Source organism: Caretta caretta, chromosome 9 (genome assembly GCF_965140235.1).
Source record: "Caretta caretta isolate rCarCar2 chromosome 9, rCarCar1.hap1, whole genome shotgun sequence".
Taxonomy (NCBI): Eukaryota; Metazoa; Chordata; order Testudines; family Cheloniidae; genus Caretta; species Caretta caretta.
This window is the reverse complement of record NC_134214.1, coordinates 48850185-48873935: the sequence shown is the minus strand read 5'-3', so window position 1 is coordinate 48873935 and position 23751 is coordinate 48850185. Positions and strand designations below refer to the sequence as shown.

At 42.0% G+C, this 23751-nt stretch overlaps 1 protein-coding gene across 3 annotated transcripts in view; it reads right to left on the bottom strand.

Moving 5' to 3' along the window:
- MSL2 (MSL complex subunit 2) overlaps nt 1-23334 on the bottom strand; it is a 34075-nt gene extending 10741 nt beyond the window's left edge. The window contains exons 1-2 of one of the 3 annotated variants that reach the window (XM_048864248.2): nt 22494-23334; nt 4927-4974 (exon numbers count right to left, since the gene is read on the bottom strand). In XM_048864248.2, the coding sequence (XP_048720205.1) occupies nt 4927-4974; nt 22494-22635 (190 nt within the window). In that variant the 5' untranslated portion in view covers nt 22636-23334. Of the gene's footprint in view, nt 1-4926; nt 4975-17982; nt 18046-22493 lie in introns of all 3 variants that reach the window. The other 2 variants (XM_048864250.2, XM_048864249.2) reach the window with 2 other exon arrangements.
- Nucleotides 23335-23751: the final 417 nt, after the last annotated feature.

Below are 23751 nucleotides of genomic sequence, written 5' to 3'. Positions count from 1 at the left end.
CAGTGTCACAGTGTTGCCTTGTATATCAAAGATGTTTACTCTTGCATTGGGGCTGAGATGGAAACAGGAGACAAATTTGTTGAAAGTCTCTGGGTAAAGACAAAAGAGGTAAAAAACAAGCGTGATATCATGGTAGGGGTCTACTATAGACTACCTAACCAGGAAAAAGAGTAACAAAATCATCCAAAGCACAGGACTCAGATAAACAAAATCAATGAAAATGTAATTAATTAAAGTAGAATAAGCATCAAGGGCTATAGAGCTATAGTTAGAATTGTTAGGCAGCTGCTCCCAAGAGAAGTTCCTTTGTGAACCATGGCTGGAAAGGGACATAGCATTCTAAGGCCCCTGACATACCTGTAAAAACAACGAGGAGTCCTTTGGGCACCTTAGAGACTAACAAATGTATTTGGGCATAAGCTTTCGTGGGCTAAAACCTACTTCATCAGATGCATGGAGTGAAAAAATACACTAAGCAGTATATATATTACAGCACATGAAAAGATGGGAGTTGCCTTACCAAGTGGGGGGTCAGTACTAATGAGGTCAATTCAATTAAGGTGGAAGTGGCCTATTCTCAACAGTTGACAAGAAGGTGTGAGTCTCAGCAAAGGGAAAATTACTTTTTGTAGTGACCCATCCACTCCCAATCTTTATTCAAGCCTAATTTGATGGTGTCCAGTTTGCAAATTAATTAATGAAGACTGGGAGTGGATGGGTCACTACAAAAAGTAATTTTCCCTCTGCTGATACTCACACCTTCTTGTCAACTGTTGAGAATAGGCCACTTCCACCTTCACTGGCCTCCTTAGCACTGACACCATGTCACTTTCCACAAGCTGACTATGTGTGGATGAGAAACAGAGCTGAACCATCAGCAGGCTATTGATGAACCCTCCTAATGATAACATTTCAGACTTGTCAAAGATAATTATTAATACTCTATTAAATCCTTAAGGAAAGCCACAACAACACTGAACATCACATGTACCCATTTGAATTAAAAACTATATTGAACTAAACTTGAAGTTTCTATTTCAAAAGGTCAACCACTGTGAAATGTTAAGTGGAACTGAAGAATGTGTCTACACACCAGTTCCACTTAAAGAAAAAAAGAATTTTAATAGATATATTTTCTTTTACCAAATGATTACTTGATTTTCCTCTCAGTTAAATACATCTCAGAAAGTATGTATATGAGTTTAAAAACCTGTAAATTACTTAAGTCAGAATTGTCCAACATGCTGTCTACTTGATGTATTTGCAGCCCACATGGCACATTCACATTCTACAGAATGAAAAGTTCAGGTTATATAAAAAAGGGTATAAGTTTGTAGCCTCAATCCTCCATCTGGCAGCATGCAGATATAGTGCTGCACCCATGGAGAGCTCCATACACTTCACTGCGGCTCTACATGAGAGCATTGGTTAGCCTACTAGACAAAACAGGATCAGGGCCTTACTTTGTTATAAATGTAAAACAAGCAGCAGTACACAATGCACTATGGGGAGTCAAATGATACAATTACTTTGTAATCACAGAATCATAGAAACGTAGGACTGGAAGGGACCTCGAGAGGTCTCTAGTCCATACCCCCATGCTGAGGCAGGACCAAGTACACTAGACCATCCCTGAGGGGTGTTTGTATAACCTGTTCTTAAAAACCTCCAGGGATGGAGATTTCACAACCTCTCTTGGTAACCTCTTTCAGTACTTAACTACCCTTAGAGTTAGAAAGTTTTTCCTAATACCTGACCTAAATCCAAGGTGGATAAATATCAATGATTTTCTTTTTAAAAAAATCAAATAAAAAACATTGGATTTTTTACATTTAAATCAGATTTTTTTGGATAAAATGCTTGTTGAGGAAAAAACCTATCTAAAGATAGTTTTAATTAAGATACATTATAGCTCAAATATATCTCATCATGGAATAGGGATTATAAATTCTAATTCTATAGCATGAAAATATATTAATGTAACATTTAAGAAAAGTTTTGTAAATAAGTTCCAACAGTTCATGGATTAGGGACCCAATTTTATGGGGTTCTAGGGCCTTCTGTACAGATTACTTAGGTTAATCTTTCTATCCACCAAATGGGACTCAGTGCTCAGTCTAGAAGATACCATCAGAGATGCTTACATTTGCAGTTCTCAAACTGTGGATTTGTGCCTCCTGAGATAACATGCTTGTTAACAGAAAAAATATTTTAAAATAAATAAATAAATATATAGAGAGGTGAGAAATAACAGACCTCAACCCTATTGTCCCTTTGCAAATTTGTGTACACAGAGTCAATCCCTTACCTCTCTCTAAAAGTGCAAAGTTTCAAAAAGTTCAATGAATAGAAGATTGTTGGGGGCGGAATAGATCTGGACAAGGAGAAGAAGTCTGGAGATAAATGTGAGAAGGGAGGGAAAGGCAGCAGAAACAAAAGTGAAACTGTTTGAGCAGCATATTCCAGAAGTCTTGAGGTCTTTCTCAGTGTAGCCTTCATTGATTTGAGATCTACCATACCATTCTCTCACTAGAAGGAAAACCCTGTAATGGCAGCAGGCCATAAAAGAGACCCAGTTTGGGAATATTTTAATGAAGTTCCTCTACCTGTGGGTAAGACAGGCATGCGTGCAAAATGCAAATAGTGCAACAAAGAAATGCAAGGCCTGGTTAGCCAAACGAAACATCATCATGAGAAGTGTTTCTTCTCAGGAGGAAGCTGCCTTGAAGATGGTGAAAGGAACATGTCTGAACATGCAGGATTTTCAGGTTGGTAAACATTTTTATTTCATACTTCTTGCTTAAGGACTGCCTGTCTTTCTTCTGGACTATTTTTGAATTCTCATGTTTGAGCAAAAAATATAGTTGTTACTCTATGGTACTGTATGATCATTTTAGATGCAGTTGTGATAAAAAATAAATAGCTGAAATAAGCAGATCTTCCTTTTACAATTTCAACTTTAAAGAAGTACTGGGTGTCAGTGAATGCAATGAGTAATACTAAATGAGCAGTATGGTAATAATAATTAAATAACTGCATTGACTTATTTTGTTTAGGAGAATCCATCCTCAATATACAAGATTCAGAAGACTATCCACCTTCAAGATCACCATCGTTTTCTATAGTTTCAGAGTTATCTGCCAATGATAGTGTGTCAGTCACATCATGTATGTCACATAGCCACAGTATATCACCTATAGCAAAAAGAAAAAAAACTCCATCATCCAGAAACAACTACAGATAAGTTTGTGATAAGAACCAGCAGATTACAAGAAGAGGTAATTGATGAAAAAATTGCCCAGTTTGTTTACGCAACGAACTTGCCTTTCCGTATGATTGAGAACCCACACTTCATTAACATAGTTCAGTCATTAAGACCAGGATACAGTCCACCCAACAGAGCAGTTATTGCAGGCAAATTGCTGGATAAAGTGTATGAAAGAGAAATTGAGTAGTGTGCAAAAGGTCTGGAGAAGAGGCGGGCAAACTTTTTGGCCTGAGGGCCACATCGGGTTTCCGAAATTGTATGGAGGACCGGTTAGGGGAGGCTGTGCCTCCCCAAACAGGCAGGCATGGCCTGGCCCCCAACCCCTATCAGACCCCCCCGCCCAGCTTCTCGCTCCCTGACGGCCCCCCGGGGACTCCAGCCCCATCCAACCCCCTCGTTCAGTCCCCAGGACCCCTGCCCCATCTACCCCTCCCTGTCCCCTGACCGCCCCCATGCCCCCCACCACCCCATCCAACGTCTCCTCTCATTCCTGACTGCCCTCCCGGGACCCTTGCCCCATCCAACCACCCATTCTCCCTGACCGCCCCCGGAACCCCTGCGCCGATTGCCCCCCTGCAATCTCATCCAATCCCTCCTCTCCTTCCTGACTGCCCCCCTGGGACCCCTGCCCATTCAACCCCCCTGTTCTCTGCCCTCTGACCACCACTCCGAACTCCCTTGCCCTCTATCCAACCCCCCTGCCCTCGCTCCCTGCCCCCTTACTGCGTTGCCTGGAGCACTGGTGGCTGGTGGTGCTACAGCCACGCCGCCCGGCTGGAGCCAGCCACACCACCACGCAGCACAGAGCACCGGGTCAGGCCGCGGGTCTGCAGCCCCGCCGCCCAGAGCATTGTGCCGGTGGTGCAGTGAGCTGAGGCTGCGGGGGAGCGGGAACAGCAGGGAAGGGGCTGGGAGCTAGCCTCCCACGCCAGGAGCTCAGGGGCCAGGCAGGAGGGTCCTGCGGGCCACAGTTTGCCCACCTCTGATCTAGAGGGTGAAATTGTTAACCCGAGTATTGATGTGTGGAGCAACGTCCACAATGATCCTGTTGTATGTGCTTATGTGACAACAGAAGAAGGGAATGTCTTCCTTACAGAAACAATTGATGCATCAGGAAATGCACACACAGCAGAATACTTACAAGAAGTAGCAGTAAAAACTATAACAAACTGTCGGAAAAAAATTCAAACTTCTACTACGCAGCTTGGTCACAGACAATGCTGCAAATGTATCCAAGATGAGAAGAAATCATTTAGAAGAGAATGAAGAGTGTCCCAAGCTAACAACATATATTTGCAGTGCTCATTTGATGCACGTTCTAGCCAAAGACTTCAGTGTTCCAGTAATAAAGGCTAATGTTGTTGAAAATTGCAAAATACTTCCGTAACAACCACTGCTCTGCAGCTGCTCTGAAAAAAGTGGGAGGAACCAAGCTAACTCTCCCATAAGATGTACGATGGAACTCAGTAGTGGACTGTTTTAAGCACTGTATCAAGAACTGGCCTGATCTGATGACAGTTTGTGAACAAAATTGTGAAAAAAAAAGATGGCACCGTCACAGCCAAAGTTCTCAACATTGACCTTAAGAGAAATGTTGAACACATGCTGAGTACCCTGAAGCCTATTTCTGTAGCCTTGAACAAAATGCAGGGAAATACCTGTTTTATTGCTGACGCTGTTGAAATCCGGAACGAACTCAGTGAGATCTTAAAAAGAGAAATATGCAATGACAGAGTTAAATCACAAGCATTAAAAAAACGAATGGGACAAGCACTATCTCCAACTCTTTTTCTTGCAAAGAATCTCAATACTCGGTACCAGGGTCAAACCTTAACTGCTGAAGAAGAGGAGTTGGCTATGACATGGACAACCAACAATCATCCCTCCATAACGCCAACTATAATAAACTTCAGAGTTAAGGGTGAACCATTCAAGAAATATATGTTTGCTGATGTTTTAAAGAAAGTCACACCAGTGAAGTGGTGGAAGTCACTTCAGCACTTGGATTCAGAGACTCTTGAAGTGATAATCTCACTTTTAACAGCAGTAGCTTCTTCTGCCGTTGTAGAAAGAATATTTTCTTCCTTTGGACTAATTCATTCCAAATTGAGAAATCGTTTGGGACCTGAAAAAGCAGGAAAGCTTGTTTTTCTTTTCCAGATTACGAACAAACAAGAAAATGAAGGTGAAGACAACTGAGTTAGATGCAGAACCAAATATTTCAAGATTCTCATGTTGACCTGGCTGACATAGTCGATTTAATTTTTAAAAACAAAACAAAAATATTTAATTTAACTATATTGGTTAAAAACAATTTTAACAAAAACAAACCTGATTTTAAAAAACTTGAATGTTTAAATAAATTCAAATATTCATATGCTTGTTTTGTTAAAATATTATGTTTACTGTTGAAGGAAAAAATCCAGAATACATAATATTGTTGTTCAAGTTGAATAAAACAATTTGTGTGTCTGTCTGGTGACGTTCTCCTCCTAATACAACATGGCAAGAAAATCCTCCAAATATTAATAATTAACCTATTGAATTGGAGACAGTTCACCTCCCAATGACTTCATAAATATCTGCTTCAATTACCTCTGGTAAATGAAATAACCAAAAAATCATTCATTTTCTGATATAGCTGTAAAACTACTCTGAAAAGTTTTCAAAATAAATCACTTAAATGTATGTATTGCCATGTATAGTATGTACGGTCTAAAAATGAAACCTACATCTATCTCTGAGTTGTGAAGAATATGTATTAAGGTTATAACAACCAACAAGAATGCACTTTTATGTAGAAATCCGTGATTAAATCAAGTCTTCCTGACTAGCGATTTAAATCATGATTTAAATCAAATCCACCCTGCAACACCTCAAACTTTTCTCCACAAAATTAGGGAATACACACTGGCAACTACCAGTTCTGCATTACCTCTTCAGAGGAGCAGAGTTAAAGATAACTTTATGGATGAGAGTATGTTCTCCTCTGTGTCAGTCCTGGAGACTAAGTACCTCACATGAGGTTTCAAAATAAAACAAGCAAGACAAAAATACTACTATAGGCAGTAATAAATAAGGCCAATGCCCAACAGGTTGTTTTTTTAAATATATTAGACAATTCGAGACATTTCAAAACACACATACAGGAGGAATAAGAATACCTCCTGAAATATGAGGCTTAAACCAATCAAAATCTCAAGAACTCAGCTAACTCAAGTAAGGGACAACCTGGGGGAGAAGGGAAAAGATGCTCTAAGGAGGAAGGGAGTTTGTGCTACTGAGTTAAAACAGAAATTTTGCAATCAGAAATACCCGTGAATAGGAGGTACAGGAGTCATCAACATGTATGGAGAAGGCATTCCTTCCTAACTTGGTATTTTTTCAGCATGAAGAGCTGATGGTTGGCAGATACCTACTCAGGTTGGTAGCAAATAAATAAATTGCTGGCATCTCCCATTGGAGAAAGATTTGATAGATCAATAACAGATCAAAGGTCTACTTGTGAGAACCTTGCATAAACCAACTGAGGTATTTTTTTTCCCTACCCTGCCAGGTATGAAAGCAGGAAAGTTTGTGGCCAAGTCACTGCCAAACCTTCAGGGCTGACTGACAAAGTACAATGCAAAACCGCTTTACTTGTTTATATAAAACATGGTGGCCTGACCACCCATTTGAATCAAGTCCACTTTTAGGATACCAGGTATTAGTACTAATAGGACCACGCTCATTTCCAGAACACCGGTGCAGTAGTTTTTCCTGCAGAAAAAAGCCTCCACAATTTAAACAACTTCTGAACCACTTGACAGTATCAGTATTCCCCTTTCCTTGTTGGGGGGAAGGAAATTGCGGTGAACCACAGGTCCTTGATTCATTCAAGGATACCCTCATTTATTGGCATGGCTAGGCTCCCTTGCTATGGGAAAAAGAGCATGCAGAATAGTTTATAAAACTTTTCCTGCACTTCTGTCAGCTCTGCACTGAGGGTCTCAGTTACACTGGCCAAAAGCTTCTGGAATGCCTTGAACTTGTCAGATGGGGATGCTGGGTTCTGGGCCACTGCCTTACCTGGAGGAGACATTATGAGGAGCAGACAGAGCAGGGGATCATCATAAATAAAATAGCTTTCCTAGATACTCATCTGGTGGTCAGAAGGCTCGGACTGGTAGGGATGACCTGGTTCTCTGAGGTGGTCTGGGATGGGTCTCTGTCATGCTAAGACAGAGGACCCCACATTGCCAAGCAGGTTCATGGTTCCACTTATTAGGGATAGAGCTAATGTGCATGGGAGATCAGAACGTAAGGGAGATTTTTGGGTTGGGAGAACACAAGTCTGGTCCTCAATCCCCAACTCTGATAATGGTGACAATGACCCACGAGGCCTGATGGAGAAAGATTGGTGGCTGGTTCCAACTTTCAGAGTAACAGCCGTGTTAGTCTGTATTCGCAAAAAGAAAAGGAGTACATGTGGCACCTTAGAGACTAACCAATTTATTTGAGCATAAGCTTTCGTGAGCTACAGCTCACTTCATCGGATGCATACTGTGGAAAGTTTAGAAGATCTTATTATATACACACAAAGCATGAAAAAATACCTCCTCCCACCCCACTCTCCTGCTGGTAATAGCTTATCTAAAGTGATCACTCTCCTTACAACGTGTATGATAATCAAGTTGGGCCATTTCCAGCACAAATCCAGGTTCTCTCACCCCCCCCCCCACACACACAAACTCACTCTCCTGCTGGTAACAGCTTATCTAAAGTGACCATTCTCCTTACAACCTTCCAACTTGGTTCTGAGAAGAATAAGGCAGATCTCAAGATGCAGCTAGCCCTCTTCTCCAATTCAAGGGGATTTCTTCTGGAACCAAACAGGAGCCTGGCATCTGATGGCTACGGTTAGTGTTGACATTGAGGAGCTCTGAAGACACCAACACAGATTGTTCCAAGGAGATGGTGTTGTCTTGTATATCAAAGATGTATACATTTACACTGAGGTTAAGATAGAAGTGGGAGGCAGACCTATTGAAAGACTCTGGGTAAGGATAAAAGGGGTAACACACAAGGGTGATGTCATGGTAGTGGCCTATGAATACATAATCAGGAAGAGGCAGCTGATGAGATTTTTTTTTTTAAAAACAACAAAATCATCCAAAACACAAGACTTGTTGGTGACTGTGGATTTAAACTACCCAGACATCTGTTGGAAAAATAACAGACTATGGCACAGATCATCAAACATGTCCTTCGAATACACTGGAGACAACTTTTTACTACAGAAGGTGGAGAAAGCAATGAGGCTATTTTGGATTTGGTTCTGACAAATAGGGAGGAAATAGTTGAGAAGCTGAAGAGGGAAGGCAGCCTGGGTGAAAGTGATCATGAAATGATAAAGTTCATGATTCTAAGGAATGGTAGGAGGGAAAACTGCAGAATAAAGGCAATGGACATCAAGAAGCCAAACTTCAGCAAATTCAGAATTGGGAAGCAAGTCTAAGGGAAAAAAGAGTTCAGGAGAGTTGTCAATTCTTTTTTAAAGAGACATTAATAAGGACAGAAGAGCAAACTATACCAATGCATAGGAAAGATAGGAAATATGGGACAAGGTCACTATGGCTTAACCAGATCTTCAATTACGTGAAGCTCAAAAAGAGATTCAAACAAGAGGAGGAAACTAGGTAAATTTACAAAGTATGAAATTAAAAAAACCCAACATAAGCACATAGGAACAAAATTAGAAAGACCAAGATACAAAATGAGGTTAAACTAGCGAGGTGTTTAAAGGGTAAAAAGAAAGCATTTTATAAATACATGTGAAGCAAGAGGAAGACCAGGGACAGGATAGGCCCATTACTAAATGAGGAGGGAAAGACAATGACATAAAATGCAACATTGACCAAACTGTTTCAGTTTTCACCAAAGAAGTTAATAGTGATTGGACAACTAACATAGCAAACATCAGTGTAAATGTGGTAGGATCTGAGGCTAAAATAGAAAAAAGAACAAGTTAAGAATGACTTAGATAAGTTAGATGTCTTCAAGTCAGCAAGGCCTGATAAAATACATCCTAGAATATTTGAGGAATTAGTAGAAGAGATCTCTGAGCCATTAGCAATTACCTTTGAGAACTTGTGGAGGACAGGAGAGACACCAGAGAACTGGAAAAGGGCAAATATAATACTTATCTAAAAAAGGGAAATAAGGACAACCCAGAGAATTGTAAGATAATGGAGCAAATAAGCACACCATTAATTTGCAAGCAACTAGAAGATAAGGTCATAAGTAATTGTCAACATGGATTTGTCAAGAACAAATTATGTCAAAAAACCTAATATCTTTCTTTAACAAGGTAACAAGTCATGTGGATAGGGGATGAAGTAGTACATGTCAGACATCTCGACTTTAGTAAGGCTTTTGGTACTGTCTTACATGTCCTTAGCCTAAACAAACTAATAAAATATTACCTAAATTAACCCACTATTAGGTGGGTGCAGAGTTGGCTCGAAAACCGTACTCAGAGAGCAATTATCACTAGTTCATAATGAAGCTGGAAGGACATATCAAGTGGGGTCCTGCAGGGATCTGTCCTGGGTCTGGTTCTATTCAGCATCTTCATAAGTGATTTGGATAATGATTCAGCAAGTATTCTTATAAAGTTTGCAGATGATACCAAGCTTGGAGGGACTGAAAGCACTTTGGAGGACAGGATTAGAATTCTTTGTGATCTTGACAAACTAGAGAAATGGTCTGAATTACACAGGCCGAAATTCAGTAAGGACAAATGCAAAGTACTATACTTAGAAAGGAATAATCAATTGCGCAAATACAAAAAGGAAAAAGACTGCCTACGAAGGAGTACTACAGAAAAGGATCCGGGAGTTACAGTAGATCACAACCTAACTATGAGCCAACAATATACAGTAAAAGGTGTGTTATCTGGCCCTGTACCAACCAGAAAGCTTTATAAACCGGCATTTCTAATCTTCATAGAAAGTCCGGTTTATAGTCCAGTTGGTGTGGGGCTGGCAGGCTCCCTACCTGGCTCCACACGGCACCCTGGAAGGGGCGACATGTTCCTAGGCGGAGGAATGGCCACGAGGATGTGAAGAGAAAGGGGCTATGTGGGAAGTGGCCCAAGGAATAGCAGCAGCAACAAAATTAAAGGAAGCAGCATGTGGCTGCTATTTGTAGGGTCCCTGGGAGAAGTGTTGTTTAGAGGCCCAAGTGAAGGGCAGGACTGAGTCTCCAGGGAGAAGGCCCTGGGGGCACTGCTCTATAACAAGGCAGGGACAGATTGAAAGCTAGACAGGAAGGGGCTGAAAACTGAGCCCAGAGACAGGGTTAAAGACAATAACAAGGGCACAGGGACAGGCCCTGTTGGACCTTTCACCCCAGAAGAGGTTTTGTTCATTCATGCATTAGACTATGCGTGACTTAGCCGGAGGGCTGAGTCACTGACGACGCACCTGACTAGCTTAACAGCTGACAGGGGGTGCTGGGAGCAGAGAGCGCGTGCAGGTTCACACCCAACAAACAGAAGGTACTCATGAGAGGAGAGGTAAGTGGCAAATCGTCACAGGAACAAATATTTAATAATGGGCTCCTCAATCTATCAGAGAAATATAACATGATCCAATAGCTGGAAGTTGAAGCTAGATAAATTCAGACTGGAAAGAAGATGTAAACTTTTAACAGTGAGAGTAATTAACCACAGGAACAATTTACCAAGGGTTGTGGTGGATTCTCCATCACTGAGAATTTTTAAAATTAAGCTTGTATGTTTTTCTACAAGATCTGCTCTAGGAATTATTCTGGGGAAGTTCTATGGCCTGTGTTATAGAGGACGTCAGACTAGATAATCACATTATAAAAAAATTGAATAGGCGCCGTTTCAAGAATTTCATTCTTGAAAAGCTCTTATCCAGTTTCTTCAAAACTTTTGCAGCATCTTCTCTCAGAGAGACAATCATAAAAACTTGCATGCATTTGTAAGTGGGAAATTTCTGTGGTGTTCTAATGGGGGTTTGTGTGTGCCTCAATTTCCCCTATATTTTGCATGGCTACCCAGTGGGGGAAAAGAGGTCTAGTTTGCTCTCAGGACAAGCTAAGAGCTACAGGTGTGTGCATCTGAGCCTGAATGCATCATTAAAAAGGACTGGCCAATACCAACCCCATATAAATGGAAAATCTGAGCAGACAATGGGAAACCCAATCACCAGGACATTGACATCTTGCAACCAATGACCCAGAGGGAGATGAATTTCCCTTACCTCTCAGCAGGGAAGCTGAGCAAAGATTCCAGCTTGAAAACACAGGAACGGAAAGTGTGAAGTGGAGGGATAAAGTGCTGGTTTCTGGAGGAAGCTGGGAGCTGTCTCACTGGTAACTGAAGAGGTCAAACAGAGACACAGCCTGAATATGTGGTTCACTACAGCTTGGCTGGAGCTCTGGGTTAACCAGAACGGATTATGCTTTAACCTTCATTTCTCTGTGCTGACCTAAGGACTTTCAGATCCTGTGCGCCAAGGGACTAATAAATGGTTATGTTGTTTTGAAAAGGCTGCCTGTGTTGCTGTAAATACCCAATGAGATCTGGGCTACAGACCTATATTAGTATAACTACATTGCTCAAGGATGTGAAAAATTCACACCCTTGAGTGACGTAGTTATAGTAACCTAACACTCAGCGTAGACAGCGCTATGTTGGCACTTCTCCCGGAGCCATAGCTACCACCTCTCAGAGAGGTGGATTAACTAAGCCAATGGGAGAGCTCTCCCCCATCTGCTTAGAGTGTCTTCATTAAAGCGCTACATGGCGCCAATGCAGAATTTTAAGTGTAGACATGCCCTGAAGGGGCACAGTATAAGCCTCCTGCTAGAGGTCTGGGTTGGCTGGATTCTCTGCAGGGAATCATTGAGAGAGACAGGGATTGCTGATGCCGACAGTCCAGTCTTGGAATCTTGGAGGCCACATGCTTGCCCCTGTGGAACCATGTGGGTCCTTGGGGCCTGGCACACTAAAGGGGTCACTCTCAGGAGATGGGTTACAGGCTGGGGCACAGACCAGACTCTGTGACCCTATGAAAGCATTAGCTATAGAGGAGGAACTACTCACAAACCTGGAGAGACAGGACACATACCACACTCCAAAATAACAAACATATGCAGCTTGATCTAAAGAAATATCTATTACCTATAGAAGGATCTATGTTATTTCTAAGCTGCAAACAAACAGGCAATATGGTCATTCAAATACAAAACCTAGCCTGCTCCCATTGAAGTCAATGGCAAAAAAATCTATCAATGATATCAATCTATCTCAAGATTTGATAATAAAACAACCCAATATTTGAGCACCTTCCAAATAAAATTGATTAGCAATACCAAAGTTCCTAATGGACTTCATGAAGTCTCTGGCTTGTCTCCTTTTTAGGGGTATAAAAATTCTGGTGTTGTCGTACCCCATGTGGGAACAGCACTGGGTCACAAACTACAATCACAGAAGTACAATTTAATTCTCTTCATACTTTGCAGAAATATTCTCTGTTGCCAACAAAGTAAATCTGTCCCTGTAGTTAAGACTGCAATCAGTTGCCACTATATAAAGCCTAATTTTTCACTCCTTTAACTTTTTTCATAGATTTTAAAGCCAGAAGGGATCATTATGGTCATCTAACTTGCCCTCTTGTGTAATACAGACCACAGAATTTCACCCAGTGATTCCTCAAATAAGCTCACATGCTCTAGGTTTTAGAAAGCCATTCAATATTGATTTAACATCTAATTTTTGGGTTGGCAAAATGAGTTTAAAATTTGCCAGATTTACTCTGATAACAAAAGAGAAATTTTGAAAATTCAAACAGTTTTTGACTTAAGTCATTAAATACTTTCTTGATCTGGAGTTGACTTGTCCGTCACCCTTTTGCTCAAGAGCAGTTTACCTCTTCATTCTTTATGTATAATCAAACCTCTGAAAATTCATACATTTGTTGTAATTAGCAACATTAATTTATTTTTGTTATGGATTTCAAAGCACTATATGTAGTCAATGCATTCAATGAATGTTTATGGTTATCCTACTGATAGCTAGAACATGTTTTGAATGTTTTAAAGTAAATACTTTTTGAGATTTAAATATTTTAAAAGGACTCCTAAGGCATTCAATTTTTGCATCAAGTTATCTAGGTACTCTGAAACTGCATAAAACAAAAAGGGTTCTGATTCCATCAAAATTAAATAACTATCTCCACAATATTACAACAATAAATAAACTTCTCTCCTAAAATGCATGAGAGAAGAGAGATGGAGTTCAGTATTACTAGAAGGTTAAAATATCCAGGAACTCATAGACAAAGAAGACGGTGCAGAATGAAATCTAGAGGTGAGGGGTTTAAAGATTAATTCATTGCCAAGAACTTGTAAGGTGTTGACATCATGGCTTAGCTAGGCAGTTCACTACCCAGAAAAGTTATGCTGTGCTATGACACAGTCAGAGGAGATGGAAGATTATGATCTGTTTTGGTGACCTGCCAGAGGAGACTGAAGGAAATGGTTAGATTTCATAGATCTTAAAAAGGATAATATGATTGATGGTTGTTGATGGTTTACAATGGTGGGCGGCTTCATCTTCTGTCCATGATAATCAATATGGTAACCCCCAACTGGCTTTGCACTCACAGGTTACTCTGGTTTTACTGATGAACCAAGTAAGGAGACTACTAGAACAACGGTGGCTGAAGTCTTTTGCTATATCTGGCCAAGTATGATTTAAATAATTGTTTATGCTCTAGCTGTTTAGAAGAAAAAGAATCCTTTCCTCAAAACAGATTCTTCCGTTCCCATCTCTACCATGGGACAGAAATACTTCAATCTCAAACTGTAGAATGTAATGGTGGGTCCATTACAATGGTATAATCCTGCATTATGAAACTTCAGTCTCATCTCAGATATAGGAACCAAAATGTGGCCAGCTATGGATTAAGGCAGCAACCACCTACAACAGCTACACATTTGTTATGGCAGGCATTAATTCCTGAGTCAATTCAAAAGAAGAATTATGTTTGGATATTGTGTGGATATGGATGTCAGCCAACTTGGTCAGCCTCAGTGTCTTCAGCACCCCAAGGAGGAACCTGAGAACCCCAGTAAGAATCTCTGGGGTGAAAGAGGGTAACCTACAAATCAATATTAGGTTCATTTTAATTCCATACCGACCTCAGCCAGTTGTAGACAGTTTTTCAGCAGAAATGCTTAATTTTATATTAGCTGGAAAAAGCATGGTCAATCCTCCCTCCAGATTACCTTTCAACTTATCCTGAGCCAAAGGAAGAACTTTTTTGTTTACAACCAATTTAAGCTAAACTGGTATAACTTTCTTGTGTAGTCAAGACCTATGCGATATACAGCAAGCAACCCTAAACAAGGAGTTTTCCCAGGTGTAAAGCCCAGGAGCTGATACTTCATGACTAGTGCTAACCTTAGCTAAAATTCCTGCAAAAGGTCTTCTATGGAAAAGAGTTCCTCTGGAAAGGGGCTAAACCCTACAAAAGTTAACTCTCCCATCTCCCCTCTGCCACCTCTTTCCCAGGTACCTCCACATATAGCAACTATATGTACATTTTACAATATCATAACTTTCTCCTTTAAAAAAAAAAACTACTTAAACATTCCCTTATTTCTACATTGGGGGGATTTTTATAAATTATGTTGGTGATCATCAGGGGAGTGGAGGAAGGGTAATTGCAATGGAGGGCCATGTGTAGGTATCCTGTTCATCCCATTGGTGATGGTCTACCTGCCCAAAGTCGTCACATTATTCACAAACTTTGAAAGAGGTGTATTTTGATATTTCCTCATGTACATTTTCAAGGGCAGGAATGGTTAAATGTGTTTAAAACTGCCAGTATTTGATAACCAGACAACACTATTTTCCATCAGTGAAGATGGAAGGGAAAAAAAGAAAAACGTATGTCAATGAAAAGTATTTGTCAAGTTCTGAACCAATCCAGGCTGCTTTTGAAATGCGAAAGGAAACACTGGGATCTGGTTCATCGACTTCTCAGCCTTCATTCCACTTGACCTAGGAAGAATGCTATTCAATGCAGAGTTCTAGAACTCCACTTAACCACCTTTATTTAATAGGGATTGTCTTTATTCTGTGAGGAATCATCCACAACTATAAGGGAGAGCCCAATATTTGTATTCACCTAATTGAAGTTATGCATGAGTAACTGGAGTTCTTTGCATGTGTTGCTTCTGCCTATTCCCACGTGTGGGACACCTCCCTCTTCCATTTCCAGACACCTGAGAGCCTTGGAACTTTCTAGAAAGTAACACCTATTTGGGAGCCACACAAACATCTTTTCACAACCCTGAAAGTTCAGAGCAGAGGTTATTAGTATATGTGCTGCCAAAGCGAGCACATATAAGGGTTGTATGGCCCCAACTGCTTTCATCCTTTCAGTTAAAAATTAGACTTCAGTGAATTAACGCAGAACTCCAAGCAATTCTTGAAGGACTCCAGTTAGTGATACGTAACATTTCCTCTAAGATATCCTTTGCATATTTTTACATGTGGGAGTTTAGTGAGCAGTACACCTAGAAAGGTGAACTGAGCTGTTCTAACTAAACAAGGATGGCAGAACTGCCCTCCAAAAGATAGCTTTAGCTCTGGATGCTGAAACAAGAGAAAAATGCAGAAAAAAGCAATTCCCTGTACCAGACTAACATGGAGATGCTGCCTGAGTCCTAGTGAAATAATCCCTAAGCCCTACATGATCTGGGATCCTAGTTAATGTGTAAAAGTTTCAACACACAGCTTAATTCACTTAGACTAGTGGTTCTCAACCAGGGGTATGCATACACCTGGGGGTATACAGAAGTCTTCCAGGAGGTACATCACCTCATCTAGATATTTGCCTAGTTTTACAACAGGCAACATAAAAATCACCAGCAGTCAATACAAACTAAAATTTCATACAATGACATGTTTATATTGCTCTATATACTATACACTGAAATGTAACTACAATATTTATATTCCAACTTATTTATTTCATAAATATGTGGTAAAAATAAGTAAGCAATTTTTCAGTAATAGTACGCTGTGACACTTTTGTATGTTTATGTCTTATTTTGTAAGCAAGTACTTTTTAAGTGAGGTGAAACTTGAGATATGAAAGACAAATCAGACTCCTGAAAGAGGTATAGTAGTCTGGAAAGGTTGAAAGCCACTGACTTAGACAAACACTGCATGAAAATGATTTTTCCCCCTATAATGATCCCCACAAGTACAAATATTCTAGGGCACTACAGTGACAGTTTTTCTGGGTAATTCTAAAACAGACAGTGATATAAAATAGCTACATAATATAGTAGGTAAGTGTCCTAGAACAGCAAAGACTGTTTCATCTATTCCACCGCATTCTTTCATTTGTTCATACATTATTTAATTAATGCTCAGTGATACCATTAAAGTTGCTATACACACCTGACCAAAAAACCTCCCACAAAAGCAAGGAAACAGTTAAGCCACCTACCAATATATACCCTCTATTTCCTCATCAACAAGCAAAACACTCTTCCACCACCATATCTAGTGTACACCACAAACCGTGCACCTTCAGAACCGCCTCTCCCTACAAAGTGCTAAGCTAGTATTTCTGTGGCAGTTTGTGGCCACATTAAGCTAACTCACTTTCTAGTATAAAAGTTTAACCGGGAAAGTTCCAGTTTTCCAAATTTAGTGTTTGTAAGAGTAAGAGTTATCAATTGTCTGTTAGAGACAAGCTGATGCTGAAAAGTCAGCTGAACTTCTGAACAAGCCAATAAGGGGTCCAAATTATCTAAGGAATCTAGAAACAAGGTGAGAAAAAAATATATTAAAGCAGTAGAAAAAGCACTTATAACCTTTCCCTTCAAATAGTAACTACTTTTTCCATAGTGGAAGAATATGTTGCATAAATGTTTACAAAACTTTGTTTTTAGAATGAATTGTAATATTAACAAACCATACTTTAACAGCAAGACGACCTGAGGGTGTGCATTAGTAAGCTTAATTTTTATGCCCCAAACACATCTAAGGAATGCACCAATGCCTCACAGAAACCCTAGAGTGTTTTGTTTCTACATCATCAGCTCTTTGGAGAAGAGTCTTCTTGCATTTGTCTGTAAAAGCATCACGCACACCTGCAGCACTGTAAAAGTAAATATCACTGTATGGTCATGTCTACACTCCAGATGTGCATCAGTGTAACTTCATCAGTACAATTACACTGTAGCAAACCCACAGTGTAGAGACCATGCACTGATGCAGAGTTTACTCTAGTAACTTACATTGGTGCAGCATATCTACATTAGGTGTAAGTTCATCAATATATTTACACCAGTGGAAATTTTCCTAATAAACCAGGCCTGTGTTAGAGTTTTAATTGTCATGCCACAACTAACTTCTGCCAAGACTGGTGTACACAGCCCTCTAACATGTAGCACTCCGCCCTGTGTGGAACCTGCTGGCACAAACTAAAAGGTATAGTGTGCAATACCTAGTGCACACTAAATACCTTTTAGTTGTGCCAGCAGGGTCTACACAGGGTGGTTCAGAGCTCTCTGCAATTCGCACCTCCATAGACCAGTCTGCAGACAAGCCCTAAGACAGTTTTAAAAGTATTATCAAGAGAATGTGAGATTTCTTCTGCTTTAAGGAATTACTATACCTCAAAACTGATTTCAGCCACTGTATATGCTTGCCCTTTTACAGATTTCTGTTTTGGAAGAACCTAGAATGTTAAATGAGATATCTTTAGGGTGGTATCAGAAGATTAATTAGGCATAACAGAACAAAATTTTAAAAGGTGAAACTTAAGTTACATTTCAAGAAAAGTCTCCTGATGGTGAGATATATTAAGCTGTGGAATAGTCTCCTAAGGGAAGTGCGGCAAGTCCTATCACTTGGGACTTTTAAAACTACTAGACTATACAATATACTGTTCTTTATTTTGTATGCTGCATCCAAAATTTGTGCACATTAAAATAAATTCTGGCGCTTAAGACTTTATGAACAAGGCAGTAATCTGGCAACACATTCTGTGCAGGGGGACACTGGATCCACCTGAAACCCCACTTAAGTGAACAGAGCTCCACTTCATCATAGAATCTAAAAACAACAACACAGAGGCAAAAAGAGGGACTGGAGATAAGGAAGCAAACAAAAAGCATGGACTCCACAAAACAGATTGGGAGATAAAGTATGAATCATACTAATTTCTTATTTTAGTAGCTACATTTTTTTAAAATGAAATGATCAATTTGTTTTTAATAGTTAAATGAAGGATTGTGGAACAATGTGGGTTTAGAGGAAGGCTTAAAAGGAGAGAGGGTGCCTGGAGCACAAGATCAGGAATAAGTTAATTTCTACATAAGTCAGTTTTAAACCTGCATCAGAGCCCATACAGGAGTTTGCACAGGTTTAACTAAATTAAATGGGGTTTTAAAATTAATTTTAGTGAAACTGGCTCAGCAATTTCTGCATGTAGACAAGGCAGACTGCTTAAAATTCTTTGGTTTTTGTTAATGCCTGTTTAACTGCAACTATTAACATTTTGGATAAAGGAAGCATTTGTTAAAGATCCAACATCCATTGCCCATTTAATTAGAGTCAAACACAGCCCTCATATTTTCTCATTATTTCTCATCCCAGACTTGCTCTCCTGATATTTCTAATTTAAAAAGCCAATAAAAACTTTAAAAATCATTAAAATTGCCTAAAAAGGGAACAAATCCAATTATAAAGTTATTTTTAGGTCATCTTTAATACCTATTTAACTTCAATGACTAACATTTTGGAGAAAGTACACCTTTGTTAAAGTGAAAGAGACAGAAAAGGCAAGGAGGAAGAAGATGGAAAAGAAAAGACAGCTCCTGAACTTCACCACTGATGACCGAAGAAAGAGCAATCTCAGTGGAGCATGAAAACAAGACTACAGAGGGCCAAGGAGAAAGTTAGCAGAGAGAAAGTCAAGGCAATGAAAATAAATAAAGCAGCTAGGTTAAGAAGGGCAGGAGGGAGATGGGACAGTAGTTAAAGACAGGAGGAGGTATTAAGGGAAGGATTTTTTAAAGTAAGAGAAATAGCATATGGGAAGACAAAAGTAAAGGGGCCTGATGAAAGAGATTAAGCATGAGCAAGGAAAGATGATAGAAGGATTAAGGGAGGTCAAGGGGTAGAGCAGGAATTCTCAATCTTTTTCTTTCTGAGGCCCCCCCCCCAACATGCTATAAAAACTTCACAGCCCACCTGTGCCACAACAATGGTTTTTCTGCATATAAAAGCCAGGGCTGGCATTAGGAGGGTAGCAAGCAGGGCAATTATCCAGGGCACCACCCACAGGGGGCCCCGCCAAGCTAAGTTGCTTAGGCTTTGGCTTCAGCCTCGGTCGCAGGGTTCGGAGCCCCAGGCATCAGCCCCATGCATTGCGGCTTTGGATTTCTGCCCTGGGCCCCAGCAAGTCTAATTCCAGCCCTGCTTGGCAGACCCCCTGAAATTTGCTCATGGCCCCCCAGGGGACCCCAGACCCCTGGTTGAGAACCAATGAGGTAGAGACCAGAGTCAAACGATCGGGCGGAGGGGTGGAGAAGAATCATATTATGTTAGTGACTAGGGTTAAGTAGAACATTGAGTCAGATGGGAGCAGTATCTGTACTATAAGAAACAATCCTACCTTCGTGTTGAAAGCAGGGGTAGGGATGGTAGTAAATCTGACCTAACCTCTAATTTATATGATTTTAAGGCCTAGTCTACTTATAAACATTAGTTTGACCTAGCTATACTACTCAGGGCTGTGAAATGTTTCATGCCACGTGCACTGTAGTTAGCTTGACCGAACCCTCTCTATAGATGCAGCTAGATTGACAGAAGAATTCTTCTGTCAACCTAACTACCACCTCTCAGTGAGCTGGCTTAACTACACATTGACAAAAAATCCCTTCTGTTGATATACAAAATGCCTACACTATGGCACTGTAGCAGTGCTGTATTGTAGACTCATAGATTCATAGATTCATAGATATTTAGGCCAGAAGGGACCATTATGATCATCCAGTCCGACCTCCTGCACAACGCAGGCCACAGAATTTCACCCACCACTCATAAAAAAGACCTCACATCTATATCTGTGCTATTGAAGTCCTCAAATTGTAGTTTCAAGACCTCAAGGAGCAGAGAATCCTCCAGCAAGTGACCCGTGCCCCATGCTACAGAGGAAGGCGAAAAACCTCCAGGGCCTTCCAATCTGCCCTGGAGGAAAATTCCTTCCCGACCCCAAATATGGCGATCAGCTAAACCCTGAGCATATGGGCAAGATTCATCAGCCAGATACTACAGAAAATTCCTTCCCGGGAACAACCAGCAGCTCCTATATAGGAAACAGCATCTGAGACTAACTGAGAAGACTTATCACCTAAGGCCCTGATCCTAAGTAGTCTCACTGAAATCAAACTGAATTACCCATTCATGTGCTTACCTTTACTACCAGGAGTAGCTCAGTGGGACTACTCATGGTAATAAAGTTAAGCATAAGACAACTTTGCAGGATAAGGGTCTGAATCAGCAACATAAAATGGAACACAGGAACTGACATACTGAATCAGACCAGTATCATGTCTCCAATAACAGCCACTATCTCATGTTTTAAAGAAACCACACAGCAGGAAGTTATGGAATAACCTATCTGCATGAAGCATTTTATTCTAAACCCCACCTGTGAGAGTTAGATTTCTGTCCAAAAGCATGAGGGATTATATCCCTTCCGAATTTTTTTTTGTCTATTTTAATCCTTACTGTTGTAATGCTATATATCTGTGTTATCCATATGAATGTCCAGTCCTTTTTTGAATCCTATTAAGCTCTTGGCCACAACGATATCTTATGGCAATGAACTATATGGGGTAATTATTTGTTATGTGAAATTTTTTGTCAGTTTTAAATTTGCTGCCTCTTAATTTAACTGACTGTCCCTTTGTTCTTCCATTATGAGAAAAGGAGAATAAAAGTTCCTGGTCTACTTTCTTTATGCCATTGTGTTTTGTTTATCTTTTGTCACATCCCCACCTTGTTCATCTGCTTTCTAAAAAACTGTCCCAATTTTTTTTCCTGTTCTATCAATGGAAGTTTTCCCACTACTTCTAATCATTCTTATCACTCACTACTGAGTGCTCTCTTTTTCAGCTATATCCTTTGTGAGGTAGACTGACCATAACTGACCCACAGTATTTCAGGAAAGGAGTATACTTTGATTCTATAATAGCATGCTTTCTGTATTAGTGTCTTTATGCATCCCAATGTTCTGTTTTCCTTTTTGACCAGTACTGCACACTTTCCAGAAATCTTTTAAAGACAATCAAGAGCAACTAGTTTTTAAGGCAGCTGAGAATTGTACTCTCCATTCCCAGCTAGCAATATAAACCCACAACAACTTGCACATGCTCCCAATCTAGCCACACAAGAATGCCACCAGCTCTATTTCCACCAACAGCATCCTATCCCCTCACTCAGTGCACTTAACCACTGCATGAACTGCACTGGCACATCTATTGCTTTGCAAACCAAGTAGATAGGGAAATACAGTACACCCACGTGTAAATGTTTTGATTCCCATGCCTGTTGCCAAAACATTTTGGTTCTAATTCAGCTTCTCTGTAACAGGACACAAAGGTTACAAGTTACTATATACAATAATCTGAGATACTGAATGCTTCTTTTTGCACAAAGCTATACTTAAAAAATTTGGACTCAATTAGCAAGGTTTCTATATCTGCATGTTTTCCAGGGGAGTTGGAAACTTTCATGGTAAATCCTTTATTGGCTATCTTATAAGATCTCAAAAATTACAGGGATTTTGTTCCCAGCACACTCATTCTTGGAATGTTGTCTACATTTCTCCAATTTGTTGAGGCACAAGGTGAGCAATTTTGGAATTGTTGGAAAATATGCAATAGGAGTGTGGGGGGGAGGGGAAATCTAACTTCGCTGAAAGCTATACAGATTCCTAAAAGGTGTTACACCTTATAGATGTGCCCCACTCTCCTGGAAAGGCGTTAAACAACGGTAAGATTTGTGTTATTTCCCATTTAAGTGGGTGTAAAAATAATCAGGCTTCAGCGCTGTTGGTTCCCAAGGGTGCACAAGGCCCCGAATTCATTGTGCAGCGAACAATAGAAAGCTCCTCACCGCAAACACAGCAGGAGAGGGACTGTCGGAAGTAAGGCAGGAGCTTGGTGACCTCAGAGAAGGCCTGGGGGTCGCCGGGGTCGTAGTTGAGCACCAGGCGGCTCGCTGACACGTAGAGAGCAGTGGCATTCACCGGGTTCATCGCAGCCGCTCCAACGCCCTCGGCTCCGGGGTGAGAAGAAAGGGCGGCGGCTAGTCCGCGCCGGCCGAGAGTCAGCGGGGGTCCGGGGCCCCTGGAGCCGAGCGGCAGCCCGAGCGGGGGGCCGAGGCCGCGGCGCTGCCCGGCGCGGGCTGGGCGGGGCCAAGGGCCGCGCTGCGCCGGGCTCGCTCGTCGCCCCGCAGGGCCCGCCCGGCCCTCTCCGGCAGTGTCACGGGGCCGGGGCCTGGCTTGTCCGGCGGTGGCGAGGCTCCTCCTCCGCCTGTAGCGGGCCCGGCGGCGGCGCTATTCCAGGCTGCGGGCCATGCCGGGCCGCCCGCCCGCCGGGCCTGCTCCTGTCGGCCACACGCCCTCACCCGTCCCGCCTGCGGCTTAGCAGGGGCCCCGCATGGGGGCGCGGGGCGGGGAGGAACCGCGAGCCCAGCGCAGGGCGGCGGCGGCGGCCCGGGCCGCGGCTCCCGATCCAACAGCGGGGGAGGGGGCGGATGCACCGGGCCTCAGCACCGCCGCATCACCGCGCCGCTACCGCGGCCTCCTGCGCGGGGCCGATGGTTTCCCCCGCTGGGCCCTCGGCAGGATCCGCTGCGCGCCGCAATGTCAATAGCAACCGTTAGAGCCAAACCGTCACTGCGGAGCCATCGCTGCCACCGCCGCCTGGCTCCGCGCACGGCGCATGCGCGGCCCGGCCGCCGCTCTCCCCGCAGCAGAGGCCCAACCCCGGGGGGTGGAGGGGGTGGCCAGCGCCCCCTAGCGGTACCCGGTCATGCCGAAGGAGCGAGCGCCGGGGAGAGCCCCTGACAGCTCGGAGGTCTCCCGGCCCGTCACAACACGGACTCCCGCCCCGCCCACATCCCCACCCTGCATGGCGCAGTACAACACGGACCCTTGCTCAGCCTGGCTGAATATAGTCAGAGCCTGGCACAGCACGGAGCCCTGCCCGGGTCAGCCCAGCCCTTAGCACAACCCAGCACAGACCCTACTGGCCTCCAGCCCATCGCTGCATAGCCCTCGCCGCCAACCAGCCCGGCTCAGCACAGCATAGGACAGACCCGCCCTCTTACCCCTGCCTACCTTGGCTGAGCTCAGCATGGACCTCCAGCT